General features: G+C 36.0%; 1 protein-coding gene across 2 annotated transcripts in view; it reads left to right on the plus strand.

The window, feature by feature from the left end:
* CAAP1 (caspase activity and apoptosis inhibitor 1) overlaps nt 1-21,877 on the plus strand; it is a 54,049-nt gene that overhangs the window by 2,768 nt on the left and 29,404 nt on the right. For both annotated transcript variants that reach the window (XM_004275057.4, XM_033437744.2), the window contains exons 2-4: nt 2,149-2,349; nt 3,187-3,271; nt 4,158-4,233. In XM_004275057.4, the coding sequence (XP_004275105.1) occupies nt 2,149-2,349; nt 3,187-3,271; nt 4,158-4,233 (362 nt within the window). The remainder of the gene's footprint in view (nt 1-2,148; nt 2,350-3,186; nt 3,272-4,157; nt 4,234-21,877) is intronic.

Below are 21,877 nucleotides of genomic sequence, written 5' to 3' on the forward strand. Positions count from 1 at the left end.
TTGGCTGCATTGGGTCTTCGTTGCTGTGCGCGGGCTTTCTCTAGTTGTGGCGAGCGGGGCTCTTCTTTGTTGCGATGTGTGGGCGTCTCATTGTGGTGGCTTCTCTTGTTGCGGAGCACGGGCTCTATGGCGTGCCGGCTTCAGTAGTTGTGGCGCGTGGTTCTAGAGCGCGGGATCAGTAGTTGTGGCACACGGGCTTAGTTGCTCTGCGGCATGCAGAATCTTCCCAGACCAGGGCTCGAACCTGTGTCCCCTGCATTGGCAGGCGGATTCTTAACCACTGAGCCACCAGGGAAGTCCCCTCTATAGACTTATAAATTTCCCTGTTCTGGGCATTTTATATGAATAGAATCATATGTGATCTTTTGTGTCTGGCTTCTCTCACCTAGCATATTTGTTTTTCAGAGTCTGCCCATGTTTTAACACATATCAGTACTTCATTTCTTTTTGTAGCTGAATAATATTTCATTGTGTGGCTAATACCACATTTAAGTTTTTAATTTGTCAATTGATATAGACATTTGGATTGTTTCCAACTTTTGGCTATTATGCATAATGCTGCTATGAGCATTTGTGTACAAGTTTCTGTGTGGACATTATGGTTACATTTCTTTTGGATATATATCCAGGAATGAAATTTCTGCATCATATGGCAACTTTATAAGGAACTACAAACCATTTTCCAAACCAGCTGCACTATTTTATATTCCTACTAGCACTGTATGGGAGTTCAGTTCCTTTACATCCTTGCTAACACCTGAATTGCTTTGTGAGCCATTAGAACAAGAGCTAACCTTTGCTTTTTCAGTGTAATTATCATAGTGTTCTTTAAAATTAGCCTGTTTTTAAACTGCATTTTAAACAATTGCGTTAGAAAGTGTAAAAAGGAAACCTACTTGAATAATATAGTTAGGGATTTTCCTGAGGAAATGACTTTTAAATTGATACCTGAGTTTGTTGATCTTGGGAGTATAGAGTGATGGGGAAGTGGGGAAGAAAGACTCTCCTAGACAGAAGAACAGTGTGTACAAAAGCCCTGCCTGTATGAAATGAAGGGAGAACACCTTATGTTTGAGTAGTTCAGACAAGGTCGTTGTGTTTGGAACACAATGAGCATGAAGGACCTAATAGGCTATATTACCCTAAGAACAGTGGGAAGTCATTGACAGCTTATATCAGTAAATAGGGAGGATGAGTATATGTGCATTTTATAAAATCCATTTTGGTGTCAGTATACAAAACAGATTGTCAAGACCTCAGATTAGATGTAGGGAGTCCAGTTAAGTGCTACTGAGGTAATCTAGGCAAAAAGAGGATGGTACCTTGGATCAGGATTATGGCAGTAGATTTGGAGAGATTGGATAGATTTGGGAGATAGGAGGTAAAATTGATAGAAATGTCTTAAATTACTTGCCTGCTTTGAATATCATTAGATATATAACAGTTTTTAAAATGATAGAGACTTCCTTGGTGGCCCAGTGGCTGAGAATCCATTTCCAATGAAGGGGACGCGGGTTCGATCCCTGGTTAGGGAACCAAGATCCCACACGCCGCGGGGCAACTAAGCCTGCACGCTGCAACTACTGAGCCCATGCACCTCAACTAGAGAGCCTGAGCCCGTGTGCTGCAACTAAGACCCAGTGCCACCATAAATAAATAAATAAATAAATAAATATTTTTTAAAAAGAAATCTTTATTTAAAAAAATGACAATAGCTTCTGGTAAGCAATGATACTTTAGTATATAATATTTGTGGTTTATAACATTTTTGCTGCTATCCCATTTCTTTTTATGAATTAAGAAGAATGACAATGCATACATAAAATTCTTGGGTGAATTGTCTACTGGAGGAATATCGTATTCCACAAGTATAAAATTGTAGGAAATCATTCAGTATTGAGTATATTTTCATTTGTGTGTCCTAGGATATTATCTCTTCACTTTTCCTCAATTTATTGATAATTACAGAGTGGAGAGTAACTTCAAAGAATACTGAGCAATTAAATAATCTTTCCTATGGTTTTAAATAAATAATTTGTGCAAAAAAAGAATTTGGAAATGTTTAACGAAGATTTTATTAAATGAAAATGTATAACATTATAGACATATTTCTGTTGTTTAACAGTTCTTTATCTGTTTTAATTTTAGGAAGCCAAATATCTTTTGCCAACTCTGGAAAAAGAGTTATTCTTGGCAGAGCACAGTGACCTTGAAGAAGGTGGATTAGACCTGACTGTGGCATTAAAACCAGTTAGTTTCTATATATCAGACAAAAAAGAAATGCTTCAGCAGTGTTTCTGTATCATAGGAGAGAAGAAGTTACAGAAGATGCTTCCTGATGTGTTAAAGGTACTTCATTACATACATTATCAGGCTATCCACATATACAGGATATACAAACACTTTTTTTATAGCAGTCATTTTACTTAATGGAAATTATAATCGGACGTTTTCAACTAATATGAGCTACTTCGAAAAGATATAAAGAAGGGATTTTGTAGAACCATAAATGGCTTTGTATATTTAAAAATTTGCCAGGAAGAAATAGGGTACTTTACTATATTTAGGTAAGGAATTTTTTGACCTTCTGGAAATTATTCTATTAAATACAGGCAGTTTAAGTAACTAAGTTAGAGGTATACTGATTCTTTCTAGTGCTTTAAGAAGTAGTGTACTGCTGTGTAACAGTATGTAATGATAGTTGGTAATAGCCTATATTTCATTAAATTCATAAATGTTTTCATATATTTATCTCTGAAAATTATTCAGGGAAATATATGGTATTCTAATTTTACAGATGTGGAAAAAAAGCCGTGGACAAGTTAAGCCCAACATCATATATATCTACGATGTATGGAGCTAGGACTTGAATATTTAAGCCTTTAGAGGTATTACCTAACATAAGTAGGCTGCTATTAAGAATATCTGGGCAACTACTTATTCTTCAGTTCTTTCATAATAAACATGACTTTATATATCCAAATCAAAACTCTATAAATTACAATATTTACATGTTAACTGGCAGGTCTTCACATTTCATCCCAGAAAAAAATTTATGTGGCTTTTAATTTGTTTTACTGTAGGATTTTGCTTAGCAGACTTTTTTTTTTTAAATGGTTGCTGTTTTCTAGTTTATATTGGCGCTTTGTTATATAAATGCATTTTTTAAAATGTCATTTTCTTTAGAACTGTTCCATAGAAGAAATTAAAAAACTGTGCCAGGAACAGTTAGAGCTCCTGTCTGAAAAAAAAATCTTGAAGATTCTTGAGGGTAAGAATGCGTATTTCTACCTTCTGGTAACTTAGTGGTTAATACTATACTTAGCATAAATCCTGAGGTATTCTTTTTTTTTTTTAACTGCTACTTTAATTTTATTATTGGGTAATCACTGAGTATTTTTACTTCTGTTTGTACAGAAATGTAGTTTACATATCAGAATAGCATCTCAGGAATGGACTTTTTGATGTATGTATGGTTTCTCCAAATCAGTTGTGTAGGTAAGAGCATTAAGTTTGTGCACAGTAAAAAAATGAAATAAAAAATGTTTATCCAAAATACTATAAAAAATTACTTATTGAGAAGGCAAAGCCTTCTCTTAAAATATTTAAAAATTTTCTGCTTTATATTCTTACTGCTTTTAATTATCTGTTGAATACCATTTCTGCTCTGATAAGACCCAAATGCAGAGTTAGAAGAATTGCCAACATTTATCTGTCTGCCTGAACTAAGACTCTTCTTTGTATATATTACCTGTAGAATTTTGGATTTTAAAGCTTTTCTTTTTGGACTCTACAAGGATATTAGCATTAGCATTACAAGAGAAGGAACAAAAAAATGGAGAATTTCAATTTCCAGAGATAACATATTTTTTAAATGTAAAATGGTGATAGATGTATACATGTGTGTATAGTTTGTAAGTATTATATGTACACACCTTCTTGCTTATATATATTTTATACATTTATAAAATAGATCAAGGGAAGGCAATGACAAATACCTAATAAGGCATTTTAAATATAAGCAATTAAAAATGTCATCTTTCAGCAACTCTCAAGTTATTTAATCATCACTTTATACATGACACTTTCTGTATAATGATTAAATCACTCTGACATTTTATGAGCATGCTTTCAATTTTTTTTATGTCATTCATAAGGTGACAGTGGTATGGACTCTGATGTGGAAGAAGAGGCAGATGATGGCTCTAAGATGGGATCTGATTTAGTTAGTCAGTAAGTTAAAAACTTTCATTTTTATTTCAGAATTTCTTTGTTATCCCTTTGGTGATTTCTTACCTCAAGAATGTGATTGTTTTTCTGTGTTATGTTTATATAAAGTGATTCAACAATGTTGGATTGATCTTTTTACTTGTAATGATTAGTCCTTTTGGTATATATGAGAATGAAGTTAATTGCGTTCAGGATTAAGATGATTTTCTTAAACTACTGCTCAGATATAGGACTGCAACAATGCCAACCTCAAGCAGAATCACATTTCTCATTTGGAATTTGAATATATGTATCACTAGTGATCCCACTATTTATTAAATATTATACTTACTCTACCAAACATTATGTTAGTAGTTTAGAAGACTTTATCTCGCTGAATATCTTCTACATACCTATTAATGTTTGGTGATAATAGCTTCTTTTCATAGCTGAGATAGTAAGGTGGTTCACTTTATATAGGTACATATAATTTGATTATTGTGATGATGAAAAATACCTGATGTTTTGGGATGCTGACTAATCAAGAAGCAACATGCTAATTTCTTTTTCTAGATTATTCTGCTCTGCCATGGGCTCATCAAACTTTCACCCACTGATTTTATCATCTATTGATGATTTTTGCCTAAAACAATTTTTTTTTGGTAGTTGCCAAAGACTGACTTGTATCTCTGTTTGCAGACTTTGGCTATAGGCAGGAGCACAAATAAAAACAGGTAACCAGAGGCAGTAGCATAAATAAGTAGCACAGATTTAACCTGAAACCTTGAGTATATTTTCATTTCTAATACAATGCTATTGGGTAAGTATCACTGCAAAAAGATAATTTAATTTCATGTTATAACTGTAGAGGGCATCAAATAATCTACTTATACTGAAGCATTGAAGAAATCGTTGTATCTTGGTTGCCTCATAATCAGTAGATTTTTGGTCATCACATACATCTTGCCTAGGAGTGTCACAGGATGATTTATACTTACCCACAGAGTAGAAAATGTACACATTTCTAAGAAGTCTTGCTATTGATTTTCCTTCAAAATACTTAGCTTTAAATTGTCTATGTAGTATGCTAATCTAGTTCAGATAGTTTAACCATTTACAAGGCTTGTCACTTTTTAGTTTCTTTTTTTAATTTTTATTTATTTATTTATTCATTTATTTTTGACTGCGTTGGGTCTTTGTTGCTGTGCACAAGCTTTCTCTAGATGCAGTGAGCAGGGGCTACTCTTTGTTGCGGTGCGTGGGCTTCTCTTTGCAGTGGCTTCTGTTGTTGTGGAGCAGGGGCTCTAGGCGCGCGGGCTTCAGTAGATGTGGCACGTGGGCTCAGTAGTTGTGGCTCGCGGGCTCTAGAGCACAGGCTCAGTAGTTGTGGCGCATGACGGGCTTAGTTGCTCTGCAGCATGTGGGATCTTCCTGGATCAGGGATCAAACCCGTGTCCCGTGCATTGGCAGGCAGGGAAGTCCTTAGTTTCTTAAATTATCTAAATTAACCGTCTTGCTTCTTGATGTTTCTTACAGAGCATCAACTTCTGCTTGATTACATTTGTTTGCCTTTATTTAAGGCAAATGTTTTGCCTCTTTGCCTCTGCTTATTTTTCCCAGTTTTTGAGGTGTCAAGTTTAAGTCCATTATTGTTCACACCTGAACATTAATGCTACCTTTTCTACTGTCAGAAGCCATTTGATGGATAGCCAATCAGATTAGAAACTTAATTCTCTTAAAAAAAATTACAACAAAATACAGTATTTGACTTCTGAACTTTTCTAATGAAAAAAATGGTGATTAGATTCAAAGTGACTATTGCAAAGAACCCACTTTTACAGTGTTACTGTAAGACAGATCATGTTAGCTTTTAAATGCTGCAATGAGCAGGTTAAGCAATCACAAATATTACCCAAAACTGTCATAGTAGCCACTTGTGGATCTGATAAGTGCCAGATCATTGGGATTCTTTTGAGTTATTTGAGAATATAGGCTTTTTTTAAAAAAAAGCTACAAGATGCCAAATAAATAATAATACTAAGCTAGAAGATGCCAAATAAGCTAAAGATGCCAGATAAATAATAATATTAAAGCTAACACTTACTGAGCCAGTAAGTGTTGTATGCCAGACACTGTTCTAATCACTTTATATGACTTCATTCACTCATTGGGTTTGTACAGCAACCTTGTGAGGTAGGTGGTATTAGCATCATCATTTTACAAATGGAAAGATAAGGCCCAGAAAGATTTGTGTGCCTGAGGTCACACAAATGAACGTGGAAGTAGGAGGAATGTTAGTTCTGAAGAGATTATATAAGCATTCATGTTAATGGACCTGGCTTTAAGACACTCAACCTTCCCTAAAATCACTTTATACATTTGTAAAATGTGGGTAATCCTTGCTTCAATAGGATTGTTGGGTTTAAATGAGCTAATATGACTTGTTTGTTATTATTTGTTTACTATTTTATTATTAATAATCTTAGTTATGAATGGGGAGATATACTGCAGTGTGAAACGATGAAGGTGGGACAGGGAGTTAATGTGAGAAGATGCTGGCTTTAGTGCATGTTCCTGACATTTGCTATGTGCTTTGTGCTTAAAGGGACAATTCAGTCCTGTTAATCTCTATAGAAGAGAACTGAACCTGGTGGGCAGACTTATAAAAACCTCGTTCCAGTGCTTCAACAGAGGGCTGTTAGTTAACATGTTTGGTCCTTGGTGCTGAAAATTTCCATGTTTTTTATTACCTGCTGGTTTTTTACTCTCTAATAAATAACAGTAGTCTGAGCTGTCCAGATGCTGAGGGAACAGTTATGAGTAGGCAAAGACCAATGAAAGGAATTCAATAATTTGAGAGAGGAAAATGAAGCTGAATAAGTTGAATAGGTAGCTTCTGTGGAACACAGAATTAATAGACTATAGGAAAGAAAACTTTAACAAAATAATGAAAACTCTCAAAGAAGTACAATTAGAGCACAAGTGTAGTTTTTTTTAAAAATAAATTTATTTTTTATCTTTTTATCTTTGGCTGCGTTGGGTCTTTGTTGCTGCACACAGGCTCTCTCTAGTTGCAGCGAGTGGGGGCTGGTGGCTTCTCTTGTTGCAGAGCATGGGCTCCAGGTGTGCGGGCTTCATTAGTTGTGGCACGTGGGCTCAGTAGTTGTGGCTTGGGCTCTAGAGCACAGGCTCATTAGTTGTGTCACGTGGGCTCAGTAGTTGTGGCTAGTGGGCTCTAGAGCACAGGCTCAATAGTTGTGGCACGCAGGCTTAGTTGTTCCGCGGCATGTAGGATCTTCCCGGACCAGGGCTCGAACCTGTGTCCCCTGCATTGTCAGGTGGACTCTTAACCACTGTTCCACCAGGGAAGTCCCCACAAATGTAGTTTTAGGAACTAAAAATAAATTCTGAATTCCTAAACTTAGTAGACAAACTGATAAAGAGGTTAGCTATGACTGGGGGCTACATCATTTTCCTAAGAAATCAAGTTGAATAAATAAACAGAATAATAGAAACCACACACAAAAAGTATAAATCCTTATGTTTAACTCATGGCTACCTGGAAGACAATTTTAGACCTATCCTGAACATACTAGAAATTATAGAAAGAGAAACAAATAGCTAGAAAAGTATTGAAGAAATGATAGAATTAAAATTTTTGATTTAAAGACTTAATACTGTAAGGGCAAGGATAACGAGAAAACACCTGGTTATGGGCTGAATTATGTCCCTTCAAAATTCATATATGGAAATCCCTAACCCCTACCACCTCTGAATGTAATCTCATTTGGAGATAAGGTCTTTAAAGAGGTAAATGGGACTTCCCTGGTGGTTCAGTGGTAAAGAATCCACCTTACAATGCAGGGGATGTGGGTTCAATCCCTGGTCAGGGAACTAGGATTCCACATGCCGTGGGGCAGCTAAGCCCATGCACCACAACTACTGAGCTTGCACGCCTCAACTAGAGCCCGCGTGCCTCAGACTACAGAGCTCATGTGCCCTGGAGCCTGTGCACCACAGCTAGAGAAGAGAAAACCTGCACACAACTAGAGAGAAGCCCACGGACTGCAACGAAGAGCCCGAGTGCTGCAACTAAGACCTGACACAGCCAAAAATAAAAATAAAACAAATAAACAAATAATACATAATATTTAATGTATAAATAATAATAAAAATAAATTTATTATATATTTATATATTAAATAAATAATCATAAACAAATAAATAATAAATAAATCTTTTTTAAAAAAAGAGGTGATTAAGTTAATCCAATCTGATTGGTGTCCTTATAAGAAAAGAAAATTTGAGTACACTGAAAGACTCCAGGGCTGGGCACACACAGAGAAGGGCCATGTGAGGACACAGCCAGAAGGCAGCCATCTGCAAGCCTCAGAAGAAACCAAACCTGCAGACACCTTGATCTTTGACTTCTACCTTGTGGAACTGTGAGAAACACATTTTTGTCATTTAAGCCAGCCAGCCTTTGGTATTTTGTTATGGCAGCTTTAACAAACAAATACAAACTTACATGTACGTGTGTGTGTATATATTTCCCAGTGAAATTTTTTTCCCCAAACTTTTTATTTTGGAAAACTTCAAACTTATATAAAAGTTGAAAGAATGATGTAATGAACATCCATATACCTTCTACCTAGATTCAGCAACATTAACATCTTGCCATTTTTGCTTTTGCTCTCTCCTTATATTTATCCTTTTTCCCCAAGAGCCATTTGTATTAGGCTGCTAGAGCTGCCATCGCAGAATACCACAGACTGCCTGGCTTAAACAACAGAAATTTATTTTCTCACAGTTCTGGAGGCTGGAAGTCCAGATCAGGGTACAGGCAGGGTTGTTTTCTCTGAGGCCTCTCTCCTTGGCTTGCAGATGGCTACCCTCTTGCTGCCTTTTCACTTGGTTGTCTTTCTCTGTGTGTGTGCCCCTGGTGTCTCTCCCTGTGTCTTAATCTCCCCTTATAAGGACACTAGTCAGATTGGATTAGTACCTACCATAATGGCCTTATTTTAAGTTAATTAGCTTTATAAAGGCCCTATCTCCAAAACAGTCAACATTCTTAGGCACTGGGGTTAGGGTTTCACATGTGAATTCTTTGTGGGGAAACAGTTCGGCTCATAACCTATTAAAAAATAAGTTACAGATGTCATAACATTTCATGCTTAAACAATTCAGTGTGTACTTCCTAAAAATAAGGAGAGTTTTACAGCCACAATGTCATCATCACTTTTCAGAAATAAACAGTAATTCAAATAATATCATCTAATATATTGCCCATATAAAATTTCCCCAATTACTAAAAAAAATTTATAGTTTACTTATTTATTTTAATTAATTAATTGATTGATTCTGATCCAGGATCCAGTTGGAATTCATGTGTTCTGTTTGATTGTTAGTATTTCAAAGCTAAATTTAAAGAGAAGATTTAGATATGAGAGAGAAAACCTTAATGACTAGCCCAGGAACTTAGTTCACATCTTAAAGGAATTTTAAAAATAACAAAATAAACCAAAAGAAAGTTGGAAAAATGAAACAACAAAGGTAAACATTAAAACTAAGAAACAGAAAACAAAAGGATAATTTAAATTTATTAACTTGATTTTTGTAAAGACAAGAAAATAAGATAAACTCTTCTTCGGTCTGATTAAGGAAATAGGTAGAGAGCAATGAAAATTGAGATTAGTGAGAAAGGAGGAGACAGAATCATAGGCATGTATGAGTTTAAAAGAATAATGAGAATCCACGTGCAGCATTGTATAAACAAACTTGAAGCGAGCAAATGTATGGTATTCTATCAAAATACAAATTAACCAAATTAACTTCTCCCAAAAGTGGAAAACTTGAAGAGATTAACAAAGAAGAAATTAGAAAGGTGAATAGAGATCTGTTGAAAAAGACAAGGTGAATTCACAACTGAATTATTATTTGCATGATGTAATGTGTTTAATGTGTTTACAGCTAATAAAACATTCAATAATGCATGCCATCTGTTACTATTTTCAAACAGATTACACCTGTGTTATTTAAATTAGTCCAAGCCCTAGAAAAAGATGAAAAGATCTTCAGTTTACTTTATGATTTCTGCATAGCTTTAATATCCCAGATTTCATAAATAGTGCCAAAAAAGTGTTCAGGGGATTATAGGCCTTCTCACTTGTGAATATAGATGTAAAAATTGTAAGTACAACATTAGCATATCGAATCCAGCAGTGTATCAGTGGGTAATTATGCTACTGACCAAGTAGGATTTACTATAGGAATTTACAGGAGACTTCATTAGAAAGTCTATTAGCATAAGTCATTTCATCAAATTAAAAGAGAAAAATTACATGGTCAGATAAGTAGATGCTAAAAAGACCTTTGCTAATATTCATCAGTCATTTCTAATATAAGCTGTAGGTAAAAAAATATAGTAGAAAACTATTCAGATATGTAATGACCATTTGACCAAGCTTAACTACCCACTTGGTGAATTAAAATGACGAATCAGACAGGATCATTCATTTTTCAATGTTTCTTGGAGGTTCTAGCAAATGCATTTAGACCAAAAAAACAAAAAACAACTCGGCCCCCCCACCCCCACCCACACACACGCATGCAACATTGGTGGTAGGGAGTAATTAACTGGTCAAAGGCAGCTAAAAGAGATGGGATGATGGAAGCAGAGATTGGAGTGATGTACTTTGAAGATGGAAAAAGGAGCCACAAGCTAAGGAATGCAGGTGATCTTTCAGAAGCTGGAAAAGACAAGGAAATGGATTCTGCAGAAGAAATGTAGCACTACCTACACCTTGATTCTAGTGTCGTAAGACTAATTTGGGATTTCTGACCTCCAGAACCGTAAGATAATAAATTCACATTGTTTTAAGCCACTAAATTTGTGGTGAGTTTTGTTACAGTGGCAATAGAAAACTATGCAAGGTACTTGATTAAAACCTAGACATAAGCCAGAGTTTTAGATTGTTGCCTGTAACCATAGAGATGTTTTGCTCAATTTAAATATTTAAAAAATTTTTATATAGTTCCAACATTTAAAAATCAAGTGATAACACACCAAAGTTTGGATTTCTGACTTGCTTGAAAATCAGATCAAGCAACCTTTCCTGAGAGGGCAAAAAAAATTTGGAGCTGAGTGTAGGTACTCTCTTTTTGAGTGGCATATATATGTTTCACTTTGCCACATAGTACTTCATTTGCCTATATGCTTAATGTACAGAATGTCTAGAAAGTGAAACTCTGATTCAAGGGAAAATACATAAAGGCCAAAGGTTTGCCTTGGAACCAGTTCTGTCAGTTTGTCAGTGTCTTATCAACTGAGACATACACCTTTACCTTTTTATCCCAATTTTTTTTGTTTGTTTGTTTGTTTTGCGTTACGCGGACCTCTCACTGCTGTGGCCTCTCCCATTGCGGAGCAACAGGCTCCGGACGCGCAGGCTCAGCGGCCATGGCTCACGGGCCCAGCCGCTCCGCGGCATGTGGGATCTTCCCAGACCGGGGCACGAACCCGTATCCCCTGCATTGGCAGGCGGACTCTCAACCACTGTGCCACCAGGGAAGCCCTATCCCAATTTTGATGAACAAAAAGAATTTTAAATAGGTCTAGATAAAGCAGTCTGTGGTATTAAAGACACGTGAAAATTTTGATATTTTCTTTTAACGGCAACCTGTGTGCTTTTATTGTGGTGTTTATGGGAAAGGACATAACATTAATAGCTTCTTAGAATTATCTAAGAAGCTGTAAAGTGACAACTTTCAGTATGAGGTATATGTATGCGTATGTGTATGTACATGGTATTTAATATGCCCTATGTAAATTAATTTTCTCATAAACCATTAAAAGTTTGAAAATACAGAAGTACACACAAATGTTTACGCACAAGGGAAAAAAATCTTTATATTTTCAGTTTCATATGATCTCCTCACATTGTTAGCTTTATATTTTTAAGTTATATTTATCTTCTAAGGTCAGCTTTCAAATACATGTTTTTTCCCCCAAGCTCTCTTGATCTCTACTGCTTTTTAAATTTTTGATTGCTTACTCTTACTTTACAATAGTTCTTTTTTACAACCCAAAGGAAAAAGAAAGTAGTAGTTGTAAGAAAGTTTTGACAGTGTACTACTTTGAAACTTGAAATTAGTGTTAACTTATAACAATTTTAATCGGAATGAGATGCAGGAACTGTGAAGATAGAACATTCATAGTTTCTAAATACCTTCATTTTTAAAAAGGTGAGGGATGGGTTTGTCTGTCACTTTAGTTCACCTTAGTTAAGTAAATGAGCAACTTTGTATTGTACTGAGATAGTCTAAAAATTTTAGCATTTACAATTTTGCAGTGTTTTAAAACTTAGATATTGTGACAAGATTTGCACGTTACAGATTACAAGTTGCTTAACAAGAACAACAATTTTAAGTAAATAAGGTAATATGCCTGGAATCAGAGCGCTGTCTTCATTTGGAAAAGAAGCTTTATTATAGCTAAAGTAACACTAAAAATGAGAACAGGTATTAGCTTGGCCTATAATGTGAGATGATTACACCCTAAAGAATATGTTTGTAGTGAAATTTAAATCTTGAATAGTGCAATAAAATAATCAGGATCGAGGTTTTATATAAAAAGAATAAAAATACAAACACTTTAGGGAAATCTTAACAATGTTTTAGAATTGATTTAATAAATACCTTTATGAATTTTAAATTAATATGCTTTTAGTGAATGATATTAAGGGAGATGTCAGTGGAAATGAAGTTGTATTTCTCTATGGATAATAAGCAGTGATGAGATAATATCCCAGTTCTAGAAGGCAAAGAAATTTAAAAATCGAGATTCTCAAACTAAGGTATACTGCAAAGTAGGTTCTGTAGGAGTGTTCTGGAACTATTGATCCTAGTCACTGCTTCTTATCAGAGGATGGGCATGTTCTAAATTAGTTATTATCAAATTCTAGTTTTGGGTGATTAACTTTCTGAAAAAGCAAGATACTCCTGAACAGGCCTTAGAGCTTTTAGGTAATACATATAATTTGGACAACAACCCTTATAGTGATATGTGGTAGAACTCTGATGCCATTTGTTAGTTGAATAAAAAGCGTTAGTTTTGTTTTTAGTAAGGGAGAAGCATTCATGTCCTTTTTGATAAGTTATAGCTGTCTTGTGGGTTCAGCTCAGCTGGCATTAGAGTATTGAGTTGAATTTGTTCCAATTCAGGCAACGCACTCCTTGGATTATGTACGTATAAGTAACTTTCAAAGGGGCAATAGTACTAAGCCAAATGTGAACTCTCAGTAAGTGTCAATAAAACTAAACTTGTTGGGAATAAAAGAGTCCTTCATAAACTGCTATTATTAAGCTTCAAAGGAATAAAGCATTTGAATAAAATTTACAGTGCTCCGGAGCATTGAATTAATGGGCAGCATAAATCTACAGTACATAATTAAGCATTTTTATCAATAGATACAAAAATAGGCCTCAGGTAGACCCTAGACCCGGGCTTATTAGTAATAATACCTTCACAAATTGACCTGTGATTGATCTAACTCACATAACCCACTCTGGAATGTATGAGGTTGTTTTGTAACAGTTATTTGTTTGTTTTAACTCTATTATGAAAAATTTCAGTGTACGATGAACGCTTGAATACCTATCACCCACTACGTTTCCTCCCATATTATTTTAAACCCCCTGCTTTCAACTTGATAACTTTGAAGCAGATGTTGACCCAGTTCTTTTTAAATATTTAGCAGATAGGCACCTCTCTAGAATCTTTAGAACATTCCTTGAAATGGGAGGGCCTGAGCTTCTCAGAGGTCTTAGATAGGCTCTTCATTTGAATTGCAACTGTGTTTTCCATTGGGGAACTTTGAGGGTCTTGGGAAGGATTTTCTGGTTTTGTAACTGTCTACACACACAAAAAATCTTTCTTTGTGTTACAGAAAGCTGATTTTTAAACTGTATCTGTTGTTGTTTTCCCATCAGTCGTTTTAATGCCTCAGCTTGCTGCTCAAGCACTAGATTAGATGTAAGCAGGTAGTTTTCCTTTTTTCTGCTCTTCCCTTACGACTTTTTAAAAAAATGTAAGATTTTCTTAATCACTTATCTGATTCTTTGTATTAACTGTCTTTTCCATTTCACTTGAAAAATAAATTCACTGATGTTAAGTGCACTAAACTGGTTGTTAATGATTATTCTTTAATATGCTGGTGCACTTCTCCCACCATTTGAAGTTTTTGCTTACCAAGAGTCACTTGTATTTGTTTCCAGTGCAGTTACTGTAGTTTTACAATATAGTTATATGAAAAAACAGGTGAAATATCAGTATAAAAAGATTATTTGATCACGCTGAATGCTTTGGAAAAACTCAAACTGCAGTTGTTTTTAGCTGTGGGATAACACCAGTAAAAGTTTGGGCAGCACTGTATAAATAAAGAGGGTTATTTTTTTCTGCACTCAGATTTTTGTACTTTAAATAAGCCAAAAGTAGAGATGTAGTCAATGGCTTATATGAGTAGGATGAGACTGAACTCTTTTCCATGGATTCATATCAAAGATAAGACTTCATATCCAAAGGCTGATGAATGAAGATACATTTCTGTTTTATGTTAACCTAAAAAGCTTAAATTATATATGTAACTTTTTTTCTTTTTAACATCTTTATTGGAGTATAATTGCTTTACAATGGTGTGTTACTTCCTGCTTTATAACAAACTGAATCAGTTATACATATACATGTATCCCCATATCTCTTCTCTTTTGCAGCTCCCTCCCTCCCACCCTCCCTATCCCACCCTTCTAGGTGGTCACAGAGCACCGAGCTTTTCTCCCTGTGCTATGCGGCTGCTTCCCACTAGCTATCTGTTTTACATTTGGCAGTGTATATATGTCCATGCCACTCTCTCACTCTGTCACAGCTTACCGTTCCCCCTCCCCATATCCTCAAGTCCATTCTGTAATAGGTCTCTGTCTTTATTCCCGTCTTGCCCCTAGGTTCTTCATGACCATTTTTTTCCCCCTAAGATTCCATATATACGTGTTAGGATATGGTATTTGTTTTTCTCTTTCTGACTTACTTCACTCTGTATGACAGACTCTAGGTCCATCCACCTCATTACAAATAACTCAATTTCGTTTCTTTTCATGGCTGAGTAATATTCCATTGTATATATGTGCCACATCTTCTTTATCCATTCATCTGTTGATGACAGGTTGCTTCCATGTCCTGGCTATTGTAAATAGAGCTGCAATAAACATTTTGGTACATGACTCTCTTTGAATTATTGTTTTCTCAGGGTATATGCCCAGTAGTGGGATTGCTGGGTCATATGATAATTCTATTTTTAGTTTTTTGAGGAACCTCCATACTGTTCTCCATAGTGGCTGTATCAATTTACATTCCCACCACCAGTGCAAGAGGGTTCCCTTTTCTCCCCACCCTCTCCAGCATTTGTTGTTTGTAGATTTTCTGATGATGTCCATTCTAACTGGTGTGAGGTGATACCTCATTGTAGTTTTGATTTGCATTTCTTGAATAATTAGTGATGTTGAGGAGTTTTTCATGTGCTTCTTGGCCATCTGTATGTCTTCTTTGGAGGAATGTCTATTTAGGTCTTCTGCCCATGTTTGTTTAGGGTTGTTTGTTTTTTTTAATATTGAACTGCATGAGCTGTTTTTATATTTTGGAGATTAAGCCTTTGTGCATTGAGTCGTTTGCAAATATTTTCTCCCATTCTGAGGGTTGTCTTTTTGTCTTGTTTATGGTTTCCTTTGCTGTGCAAAAGCTTTTAAGTTTCAATAGATCCCATTTGTTTATTTTTATTTTTATTTCCATTACTCTAGGAGGTGGATCAAAAAAGATCTTGCTGTGATTTATGTCAAAGAGTGTTCTTCCTATGTTTTCCTCTAAGAGCTTTATAGTGTCCGGTCTTACATTTAGGTCTTTAATCCTTTTGAGTTTATTTTTGTATATGGTGTTAGGGAGTGTTTTAATTTCATTCTTTTACATGTAGCTGTCCAGTTTTCCCAGCACCACTTATTGAAGAGACTGTCTTTTCTCCATTGTATATCCTTGCCTCCTTTGTCATAGATTAGTTGACCATAGGTGCATGGGTTTATCTCTGGGGTTTCTATCTTGTTCCATTGATCCATATTTCTGTTTTTCTGCCAGTACCATATGGTAGTTCTCTTTTTAGTTTTTTAAGGAACCTCCATACTGTTCTCCATAGTGGCTGTATCAATTTACATTCCCACCAACAGTGCAAGAGGGTTCTCTTTTCTCCACACCCTCTCCAGCATTTATTGTTTCTAGATTTTTTGACGATGGCCATTCTGACTGGTGTGAGATGATATCTCATTGTAGTTTTGATTTGCATTTCTCTACTGAATAATGATGTTGAGCATTCTTTCATGTGTTTGTTGGCAATCTGTTTGTCTTCTTTGGAGAAATGTGTATTTAGGTCTTCTGCCCATTTTTGGATTGGGTTGTTTGTTTTTCTGATATTGAGCTGCAAGAGCTGCTTATAAATTTTGGAGACTAATCCTTTGTCAGTTGCTTCATTTGCAAATATTTTCTCCCATTCTGAGGGTTCTCTTTTTGTCTTGTTTATGGTTTCCTTTGCTGTGCAAAAGCTTTGAAGTTTCATTAGGTGCCATTTGTTTATTTTGGTTTTTATTTCCATTTCTCTAGGAGGTGGGTCAAAAAGGATCTTGCTGTGATTTATGTCATAGAGTGTTCTGCCTATGTTTTTCTCTAGGACTTTGATAGTGTCTGGCCTTACATTTAGGTCTTTAATCCATTTTGAGTTTATTTTTGTGTATGGTGTTAGGGAGTGTTCTAATTTCATACTTATACATGTACCTGTCCAGTTTTCCCAGCAGCACTTACTGAAGAGGCTTTCTTTTCTCCACTGTATATTCTTGCCTCCTTTATCAAACATAAGGTGACCATATGTGCGTGGGTTTATCTCTGGGCTTTCTATCCTATTTCTGTTTTTGTGCCAGTACCATACTATCTTGATTACTGTAGCTTTGTAGTATAGTGTGAGTCAGGGAGCCTGATTCCTCCAGCTCCGTTTTTCCTTCTCAAGATTGCTTTGGCTATTCGGGGTCTTTTGTGTTTCCATACAAATTGTGAAATTTTTTATTCTAGTTCTGTGAAAAATGCCAGTAGTTGGATAGGGATTGCATTGAATCTGTAGATTGCTTTGGGTAGTAGAGTCATTTTCACAATGTTGATTCTTCCAATCCAAGAACATGGTATATCTCTCCATCTATTTGTATCATGTTTAATTTCTTTCATCAGTGTCTTATAATTTTCTGCATACACGTCTTTTGTCTCCTTAGGAAGGTTTATTCCTAGATATTTTATTCTTTTTGTTGCAATGGTAAATGGGAATGTTTTCTTAATTTCACGTTCAGATTTTTCATCATTAGTGTATAGGAATGCTAGAGATTTCTTAGCATTAATTTTGTATCCTGCAACTTTACCAAATTCATTGAGTAGCTCTAGTAGTTTTCTGGAAGCATCTTTAGGATTCTCTATATATAGTACCACGTCTTCCACAAACAGTGACAGTTTTACTTCTTCTTTTCCGATTTGGGTTCCTTTTATTTCTTTTTCTTCTCTGACTGCTGTGGCTAAAACGTCCAAAACTACGTTGAATAATAGTGGTGAGAGTGGGAACCTTGTCTTGTTCCTGATCTTAGTGGAAATGGTTTCAGTTTTTCACCATTGAGGACGATGTTGGCTGTGGGTTTGTCATATATGGCCTTTATTATCTTGAGGAAAGTTCCATCTGTGCCTGCTTTCTGGAAGGTTTTTATCCTAAATGGGTGTTGAATTTTGTCAAAAGCTTTCTCTGCATCTATTGAGATGATCATATGGTTTATCTCCTTCAATTTGATAATATGGTGTATCACATTGATTGATTTGCATATATTGAAGAATCCTTGCATTCCTGGGATAAGCCCCACTTGATCATGGTGTATGATCCTTTTAATGTGCTGTTGGATTCTGTTTGCTAGTATTTTGTTGAGGATTTTTGCATCTATGTTCATCAGTGATATTGGCCTATAGTTTTCTTTCTTTGTGACATCTTTCTCTGGTTTCGGTATCAGGGTGATGGTGGTCTCGTAGAATGAGTTTGGGAGTGTTCCTCCCCCTGCTATATATTGATAGAGTTTGAGAAGGATGGGTGTTAGCTCTTCTCTAAATGTTTGGTAGAATTCACCTGTGAAGCCATCTGGTCCTGGGCTTTTGTTTGTTGGTAGATTTTTAATCACAGTTTGAATTTCAGTGCTTGTGATTGGTCTGTTCATATTTTCTATTTCTTCCTGGTTCAGTCTCGGAAGGTTGTGCATTTCTAAGAATTTGTCCATTTCTTCCAGGTTGTCCATTTTATTGGCATAGAGTTGCTTGTAGTAATCTCTCATAATGCTTTGTATTGCTGCAGTGTAAGTTGTTACTTCTACTTTTTCATTTCTGAGTCTATTGATTTGAGTCTTCTCCCTTTTTGTCTTGATGAGTCTGCCTAATGGTTTGTCAGTTTTGTTTATCTTCTCAAAAAACCAGCTTTTAGTATTATTGATCTTTGCTATCATTTCCTTCATTTCTTTTTCATTTATTTCTGATCTGATCTTTATGACTTCTTTCCTTCTGCTAACTTTGGGGTTTTTTTGTTCTTCTTTCTCTCATTGCTTTAGGTGTAAGGTTAGGTTGTTTATTTGAGGTGTTTCTTTTTTCTTAAGGGAGGATTGTATTGCTGTAAACTTCCCTCTTAAAACTGCTTTTGCTGCATCCCATAGGTTTTGGGTCATCGTGTTTTCATTGTCATTTGTTTCGAGGTATTTTTTGATTTCCTCTTTGATTTCTTCAGTGATCTCTTGGTTATTGTGTATTGTTTAGCCTCCATGGGTTTGTATTTTTTTCAGATTTTTTCCTGTAATTGATATCTGGTCTCATAGCGTTGTGGTTGGAAAAGATACTTGATACGATTTCAATTTTCTTAAATTTACAGAGGCTTGATTTGTGACCCAAGATATGATCTTTCCTGGAGAATGTTCCATGAGCACTTGAGAAGAATGTGTATTCTGTTGTTTTTGGATGGAATGTCCTATAAATATCAGTTAAGTCCATCTTGTTTAATGTATCATTTAAAGCTTGTGTTTATTTATGTATTTTCATTTTGGATGATCTGTCCATTGGTGAAAGTGGGGTGTTAAAGTCCCCTAATATTATTGTGTTACTGTCACTTTCCCCTTTTATGGCTGTTAGTATTTGCCTTATGTATTGAGGTGCTCCTATGTTGGGTGCATAAATGTTTACAATTGTTATATCTTCTTCTTGGATTGATCCCTTGATCATTATGTACTGTCCTTCTTTGTCTCTTCTAATAGTCTTTATTTTAAAGTCGATTTTGTCTGATGTGAGAATTGCTACTCCAGCTTTCTTTTGATTTCCATTTGCATGGAATATCTTTTTCCATCCCCTCACTTTCAGTCTGTATGTGTCCCTAGGTCTGAAGTGGGTCTCTTGTAGACAGCATATATACTGGTCTTATTTTTGTATCCATTCAGCCAGTCTGTGTCTTTTGGTTGGAGCATTTAATCCATTTACATTCAAGGTAATTATCGATATGTTTGTTCCTAGTACCATTTTCTTAATTGTTTTGGGTTTGTTATTGTAGATCTTTTCCTTCTCCTGTGTTTCCTGCCTAGAGAAGTTCCTTTAGCATTTGTTGTCAAGCTGGTTTGGTGGTGCTGAATTCTCTTAGCTTTTGCTTGTCTGTAAAGGTTTTAATTCCTCCATCAAATCTGAATGAGATCCTTGCTGGCTAGAGTAATCTTGGTTGTAGGTTTTTCCCTTTCATCACTTTAAATATGTCCTGCTACTCCCTTCTGGCTTGCAGAGTTTCTCCTGAAAGATCAGCTGTTAACCTTATGGGGAATCCCTTGTGTGTTATTTGTTGTTTTTCCCTTGCTGCTTATAATATGTTTTTTTTGTATTTAATTTTTGATAGTTTGATTAATATGTGTCTTGCCGTGTTTCTCCTTGGATTTTTCCTGTATGGGACTCTCTGTGCTTCCTTGAGTTGATTAACTATTTCCTTTCCCATATTAGGGAAGTTTTCAACTATAATCTCTTCAAATATTTTCTCAGTCCCTTTCTTTTTCTCTTCTTCTACTGGGAGCCCTGTAAGTCGCATGTTGGTGCATTTAATATTGTCCCAGAGGTCTCTGAGACTGTCCTCAATTCTTTTCATTCTTTTTTCTTTATTCTGCTCTGCAGTAGTTATTTCACTATTTTATCTTCCAGGTCACTCATCCGTTCTTCTGCCTCAGTTATTCTGCTATTGATCCTTTGTAGATAATTTTTAATTTCATTTATTGTGTTGTTCATCATTGCTTGTTTCCTCTTTAGTTCTTCTAGGTCCTTGTTAAATGTTTATTGCATTTTCTCTATTCTATTTCCAAGATTTTGGATCATCTTTACTATCATTATTCTGAATTCTTTTTCAGGTAGACTGCCTATTTCCTCTTCATTTGTTACGTCTGGTGGGTTTTTATCTTGCTCCTTCATCTGCTGTGTGTTTTTCTGTCTTCATTTTGCTTAGGTTACTGTGTTTGGGGTCTCCTTTTTGCAGGCTGCAGGTCTGTAGTTCCCATTGTTTTTGGTGTCTGTCCCCAGTGGCTGAGGTTGGTTCAGTGGGTTGTGTAGGCTTCCTGGTGGAGGGGACTAGCGCCTGTGTCCTGGTTGATGAGGCTGGATCTTGTCTTTCTGGTGGGCAGGTCCACGTCTGGTGGTGTGTTTTGGGGTGTCTGTGACCTTATGATTTTAGGCAACCCCTCTGCTAATGGGTGGGGTTGTGTTCCTGTCTTGCTAGTTGTTTGGCATAGGGTGTCCAGCACTGTAGCTTGCTGGTCATTGAGTGGAGCTGAGTCTTGGCGTGGAGATGGAGATCTCTGGGAGATTTTCGCCGTTTGATATTACGTGTGGCTGGGAGGTCTCTTGTGGACAAGTGTCCTGAACTTGGGTTTCCCACCTCAGAGGCACAGCCCTGATGCCTGGCTGGAGCACCAAGAGCCTTTCATCCTCACAGCTCAGAATAAAAGGGAGAAAAACTAGAAAGAAAGAAGATAAAATAAAATTTAAAAAAATAAAGTAAAATAAAGTTATTAAAATAAAAAATAATTATTAAGAAAAAATTTTTAAAAAATTAAAAAAAGCAAACACACACAAAAAACAGACGGAACCCTAGGACAAATGGTAAAAGCAAAGCTATACAGACAAAATCACACACAGAAGCATACACACTCACAAAAGTAGAAAAAGGGAAAAAATATATATATATATCTTTGCTCCCAAAGTCCACCTCCTCAATTTGGGATGATTTGTTGTCTATTCAGGTATTCCACAGATGCAGGGTACATCAAGTTGATTGTGGAGATTTAATCCTCTGCTCCTGAGGTTGCTGGGAGAAATTTCCCTTTCCCTTCTTTGTTTGCACAGCTCCTGGGGCTCAGCTTTGAATTTGGCCCCGCCTCTGCGTGTAGGTCGCCTGAGGGCATCTGTTCTTCGCTCACACAGGACGGGGTTAAAGGAGCAGCTGATTTGGCAGCTCTGGCTCTCTCAGGCCTGGGGGAGGGAGGGGTATGGATGCAG

The sequence above is a fragment of the Orcinus orca genome, chromosome 6 (assembly GCF_937001465.1).
Source record: "Orcinus orca chromosome 6, mOrcOrc1.1, whole genome shotgun sequence".
Classification (NCBI taxonomy): Eukaryota; Metazoa; Chordata; class Mammalia; order Artiodactyla; family Delphinidae; genus Orcinus; species Orcinus orca.